General features: G+C 41.8%; 1 protein-coding gene across 1 annotated transcript in view; it reads right to left on the reverse strand.

The window, feature by feature from the left end:
- The window catches only part of CUZD1 (CUB and zona pellucida like domains 1), a 29,528-nt gene extending 26,651 nt beyond the window's left edge, over positions 1-2,877 (reverse strand). Inside the window, exon 1 of the mRNA XM_065553628.1 lies at positions 2,832-2,877. Within this exon, the coding sequence (XP_065409700.1) occupies positions 2,832-2,877 (46 nt within the window). The remainder of the gene's footprint in view (positions 1-2,831) is intronic.
- Positions 2,878-6,730: the final 3,853 nt, after the last annotated feature.

Genomic DNA, 6,730 nt, shown 5'->3' on the forward strand with positions numbered 1-6,730 from the left:
TTTCAGTGGGGAGGAGCTACCTAGTGTTGTTTGGCCAGTGTCTCCCTCCCTTGCTACCAGGATTGTCCCCCTTTTACCATCAGCCCCATCAATTTCCCCCCTTCATTGATGCCGGAGAGTGGCATATGGCAGTTACATGTATTCTGTGGTCGGAGAGTTATACCCCTATGCAAGAACCTGCCCATACAGTTTTGGTTCCCTGTCAGACCCCAAACTAGAAAGGACCTCACTCTTTTTGACAATTGCTATATTAAATAAAATCTATCCAAGATATTTTTAAACAAATAAAATCTCAAAAATATAGAATAGATCCAGTTGCTTTGATAAACACACAGAGAGAGACAGACAGAAGAGTGTGTCAGAATATGCTGCACATAAAGAGGGCCATATTACAACTGTTATATACATACATATAAACCTAAGTTTCGGTTCATACGCAGTCCACACACAAAAGACCATAAGTGTAGCTATGTCCCAGGTGCCTTAAGCCATTCTGGTGATTCAAAGCTTGCTGGTAAATCTGGCCCACAGTATTTTAAATAAAGTAACATTAAACTTTATTCATTACAATAATGTAGTATTATGGAAACATGAAGCCAAATAAAAAATTAATAGAGATATCCTATCTCCTAGAACTGGAAGGGACTTTGAAAGGTCATTGAGTCCAGCCCCCTACCTTCACTAGCAGGCAGATAGACTTGCCCCAGATCCCTAAGTGGCCCCCTCATGGATTGAATTCACAACCCTGGGTTTAGCAGGTCAATGCTCAAACCACTGAGCTATCCCTCCCCCCATAATAATATCTTACAAGTTTATTATAGATAGTGTTGGGAGAAAGTACTAGAACAGTAATATACAAATCTAAGGAGATTATGTGTACATAGACATAAATGATTAATACATGTGTTAAAGGAAAATGTTAGTGAGGTATGTACATTTACATGAAAATTTAAGTAGTGTTAAAAACATTACTCGTTTTCTAAAAGTTTACAGCAGATGTTCATGTGCCACAGCAACATAAATACATTATCTTTCTGTAGGAAACCAAAAAGAAGTAAAGTCAGTAGAGAAAATTAACATCCTCTAATAAGAAAAAGTAAAAGAAAAATCAAATAATGGGAACTTCTCATGGGGAAGGAGGTAGCTCGGTCTGGAAGGTATTAGATTAAAAGGTTGAATACCATTTTCTATGCAAGATAGAGGCAAAATGGAACATTGTAAATCCTTATAGATATAATGGATAGATGAATATGTTAACTAGATTGGAAGGGTATCTCAGATAGATTTAATGCTGTAAATTAGATCAAACAAGAAACCGAATCTATTAATGTTTTACTTGATTTTTACTCAGACCTTACTCTGGAATTGATGTCAAAACTTCCACTGAATATATAAATGAGTAAGGAAGGACATCATGATTTGGCCTAATCAGAATAAATAGATAAGCACGTAAAAGTTCAATTTCATGACGTGATAACTCTAATCACTTCTGAATAGATGTGCGCAAAAAGCTTAAATCAATCAGCCTCTTGACTTGTATCAATGTTACACCTCTCTCATTTACCTCAAAGATTTGGAACATGTTTTCATTTAGCAATTCAAATGGACAATGTAGCCATTAGGACTTTTAGCTGAAGCTGGGCAAATTTAAGCAACCCATTATTTGGTAAAAGCCCTCAGTGTAGTAAGTGGGTTACACCCTTTCTTCCTCAAGCTGTTCACTTCAGAAAATTGGTTAGATCATTTTGTTGGGAAATTCACAGCACCTACAGTATATGTGTAATGTAACAATGTAGCAACATGCAGCATATTAGGTACTGTCAATCTGTTACCAAGGAAAGCAATACAGTATAAAATGGAAATTGATACAAGTTGTATGGTAGTCAGTATCAAAAACAAGTAGTTGTGATATTAAAGATCAGACACAGAAGACTATAAAATGCAGGACAGTAAGCAACATCTGTTGTACATATTTAGTTTTTAGCATGATTTATGTCAAATTCTCTATCATATTTTGGAGGCAAGAGAGGGGTTCTAGTTTAAGGTAGACAGTAGTAAAGTAAGGTCTCTTTCATTACCACTGCATGACTGTAATGGCCAGAAGGGGTGCAAACGTCTCCTTTATTCTGCATTCACCTCTCCCCTTTCCCTGCCTTCTCTACCCTCAACTTTGACTAAGGGGATTTACACAACAGTTACACTAGCAATGAATACCACCATTGTACAAATTACACTTCCGTTTCACCGAAATCATTAACCACCTTTACACAACAAATGAACTGGGTCCAAAACATTTAAGTAACATCTGAGACACGAGGTGGGTGAGATAATATCTTTTATTGGACCAACTTCTGTTGGCGAGAGAGAAGTTTTTGAGCCACCCAGGGCTCTTTTTCAATTAGTCCAATAAAAGATATTACCTCACTCACCTTGTCTCTGTAATATCCTGGAGCTGACACAATTACCACTACACATAATGTAACATTTGTTCATAAAGCACATTGAAAAAGAAAGCATTATACAAGCACTAATCAACAACCATGGCATTAGTTGCCGAGACCAAAAACACAGGGTCTGATTCTCCTCACAAGGACACCAATGTTAATCAGAAATAATTGCTTTGAAGTTAATGTAGTGACAATGGTGTGAAGTTAGAATCAGGCCCATAGTTTTACTGAACTAAAGAGTTCCAGGAATTTAGGTGACAACTTTTCTCAGCAGTATAGGCTGCCAACTTTTCTACCTGAATAGCTCTCTGAAAACTTGTCTTCATCCTTTTATAGGTAAGGGGGAAAAAAGTGGGAGAAATCAGAACATTTTAGACACAATACCTGCATATGAAAGCAACAGCCAAATGAAGGTCACAGAGTCATACATTTTGACTGGGTTTAGAGGTGCAGGAAAAGCAATGAACTTCAAGATACACGTTGCTTGAAAATATATAGAGGCAACTCTTGAAATCTGATCTTTCCTCTATCAAATTAGTTAAAAGAAAGTGTTACATGGGTCACCTTTAAAAAAAGCTTTTGCTGCCAAGCTGTTCCGGTAAACCATGATAACAATATAGGTGCCCTCAACGCTGCTTTGATTTCTTATCATTTACTCCAGCAAAAGCTAGCTTTAAGAAATTCCACATCATTTTTATGCTGCTCTCTTTTTTAAAAAAATGTTTAGGGGCAGGTAGATTCTGGAGTAGAAGTGTAGGTTGGAGGACTCCGTCACCAGCCTGAAGAAAAATATTCAGCTACTCTCAGATCAGTTCATAACCTTTGCCTCAGGGCTCTGGTGGTTGTCCAACACCCACCCACACAAAAGGAAACGAAGTAATTGTCCTATTCCCAACACAAATTGTGGGGGCTCTACCCTAACAGCTCAGGGGTCAGGGCCTCTTGCAGTCCTCTGTTGCTGTTATAGGAAAGTATTGTTGCAGTCCAGGCTAGATGACCACAATGGTTCCTTATGGCCTTGGAATCTATATCTCCCAAGCTAGTAATATCAGACCATCACCTGACACTGCTCAGCTGGGTTGGATGATTCCCAGCACATGCCTGTGGGCTAAAACCCATGTTGCTGATACAGACTAACACAGCTACCACTCTGAAACCTTAATAAGGTTCTTTAAATGCAATCTTGTTTAATTTAATATCAGCTTTTATCTTTCTCTCAAAACTATTCCCACAATTTTATTTTGATTAAATATACATTTATAATATCCATCACTCCAGTGTCCTGATCATATTTTAGTACTTCTGCTCACCAAACCCAAGCCTTGATATACACTTGAATAGTCTACTTCTTAAAGATTTAAGTAGCTACCATTTGCAGAACTCTGCTGATAAATACAAACTAACTTAATAGTGGATTCGCTTAACTGAATCTGACACACAGTCCTGTTATGCTGTTTCCATGTATTTTTAATAAGGAAATATTACACAATCCATCCATAATTCCAAGGAAAACTACACACTGGATGTAAGTGTAGCCCCTCTCCTGAACTGATTCTTGCTATCACTTGTATTTAGAGTGGCTTCTCTTATCCCCTTGCATTGGCTGGGTCCTGGGTTCTTATCTGGCAGCAGGAGCCTCCACCCAAAGTGATTCTCCAGTGTGTCATATACATAAAGGTGCTGTCCCTTGAGAAAGTGAATAATATTAGCTGGTAAGGATTGTAAAGCCCAATACATAGGGTACCATAAACTTCACAGAACTAACCCCAGCAAAGGAACATCACACCAAAACCAACAGTATAACCAAAGAAGACTTTATTGGGAACAAGAAAATAAAATCTAGGGAACAAAAGTCTTAATAGTTAACCTTGATAAATAAACCATTTCCTCACATCCCAGCACTAACAACTTCTCCAAACCACTCCCTCCCTGCACCTCCCCAAGGCAGATGGTAGGCTGAGGTTGAGTGTCCAGAGATAGTGTTTCAGTGCTGTGGTATTGGCCTGCTTAAACTAAAAGTTCTCTTAATCCATCTTCACCCTGGGTGGGGGAAGGTTACTTGCCTGACTCCCTGCTTCCTGGGTCTGAAATATTCCCATGGGGGTCTCAGCTGGCTCTTGAGAGCCAGCACTGGGTCAGAGCTCTGCAAGAATCCCCTTCAGTGGTGAGAGGAGTGGGAGTTTTGCAGCAACTCAGGAACTCTGAGCTGTGCTGTGTCCCTCCCAGATTCCAAACCAAACAAACTCCCTGTGTCAGGCTGTCCCCTCACAGGGGGTTGTGTGGCCTGGGTTTGTCACTGAGCCAGTAGATGACTCATCCAAATCACTCCAGGAAGAAGCCTCCCCGTTGGCTTCAGTAGGAATTACTAGTCCATTCTGACCCCACTCCTGGCTCCAAGCACACTGGGAGATGTGGTCAGAGGACTTAGGCCTGGTCTACACTGGGGGGGGGGGGGAGGGGAGGGCGATCTAAGTTACGCAACTTCAGCTACGTGAATAACGTAGCTGAAGTCGATGTACTTAGATCGACTTACCGTGGTGTCTTCACCACAGTGAGTCAACAGCTGCTGCTCCCCCGTCGACTCTGCCTACGCCTCTCACGGTGCTGGAGTACAGGAGTCGACGGGAGAGCACTTGGGGATCCATTTATCGCGTCTAGACTAGACGTGATAAATTGATCCCCGCTGGATCGATTGCTGCGTGCCAATCCGGCCGGTAGCGAAGACATACCCTTAGGTGACCATTATAGCTGTAGTCCTTTCAGGGCTCGCTGAATTTCAGTCTAGAGGTCCAGGAGGCAGGAAACTCAAAGTGGGGGTATAAGAGGGTTCCCTACTCACACTGGGGTGCCTCCTTGTGGTTCCTTTCAAGTATAACTCCCCCCACCAGATGATGCCACCTTCTGTTCTCTCTCTTGCTCTGCAGCATCTCACACTCCAGGATTGGCAGCCCTCTTCATGGTTTGGTCCTCCAGACAGTCATTATATGTTTCTCCACCCCCACCCCCCAGGATATTGTTCCCAGGAGTCCCCTAAGTCAAAGCTATACTACTCCCCCCAATCACTGATAGGGGAACCCAGGCCCACCCTCTACTCCAACGTCCAATTCAGGGACCCCCTAATCAACAGCCACAGTCTGCTTTATTCCAAACATTACTGCTATTTCCCTGAGCCTCTTCCTACTCTGTATCACTCAGATTTCTGTTCCATTACCCTTCTAGGTAAACCCTTCCTTCAGAGCCTGAATCACAGGGCTTTGCCTCTTCCCTTAGGTTTTCTTTTCTTCTCTAATACCTAGAGAGTGAATGAGTAGAGGCTTCCTCACTACAAGACTTTCCAATCTCAATTTACTAGCTTTGTACCAGCCCAGTCTACACCTGCTCAGCTGAGCTTCATCTTCCATTAGACCTTGTCTATCCATTTTAATTGTCCCACAAGTGCAGCCTACTAGATTAACTAGCCCCTTCCTACCTCCCTTAATCCCTTCAGGTGAGGTGTGGAGTGAACACCCCAGGGAGGGGGTGGGGAGGGGGAAATTACATAGGTACTGTAGGTTTAGTTGCAAAATTAGAGTTTAAACATACAGCAGAGACTGCTAAAAATCACAAACAGAATGCTTATGGAAAAAATCCATGGTAAAATTGTTTTCATTGGACTCCAGTGCCTCACATTACCAATAACGGTTGCTCAAGAAATTTGGCTGTGCTAGGCAACACTTCAGTGTGATACCAACCCACCCCACTCAAATTCAGCCTGGTCGCCCTTCCATCGTCACAGAGGGGTGGCCAGGCTAAATCTGAGTAAGTGTTGTTGAAACCTGGTACGTGGGCTCACAGTGTTGCTTGGGTTTGGTCCAGCCCCTCCCCAAGTTAAAACCCGCTGCTCTAGTTAGCTTCCTAGAAAGCTGTCAACAAGGCAGCTCCCTAGCTTGTCTATAGCTAAAGCAGCCTTGGATTTCCAAAGGCTTTTCACACTCAAAACTCCTATTGCCTTAAATGGGAGTTGCACATGTGGATAACTGCCCGCCGAGACATTTGCTAGATTATCCAGAGGGTGCTGGGGACAGATGGATAGGTTTTTGTCCCCTGTGAACAAATTACTCCAGAGCATGACAAACAATCTTTAAAAATGACCTTCCCTACATTCTTTACTTCTTTCTGTTGCATAGTTCTCATTAGTATATTATTTAGGTTTGGGGAAGATTAGAGTAAAACACTGACATCTGTACAGGAGAGACAGACCATTCTTTGACCATTGTTTTGACTGTCATTATTGATTGAGAGCT

The sequence above is a fragment of the Chrysemys picta genome, chromosome 7 (assembly GCF_011386835.1).
Source record: "Chrysemys picta bellii isolate R12L10 chromosome 7, ASM1138683v2, whole genome shotgun sequence".
In the NCBI taxonomy this organism is placed as follows: Eukaryota; Metazoa; Chordata; order Testudines; family Emydidae; genus Chrysemys; species Chrysemys picta.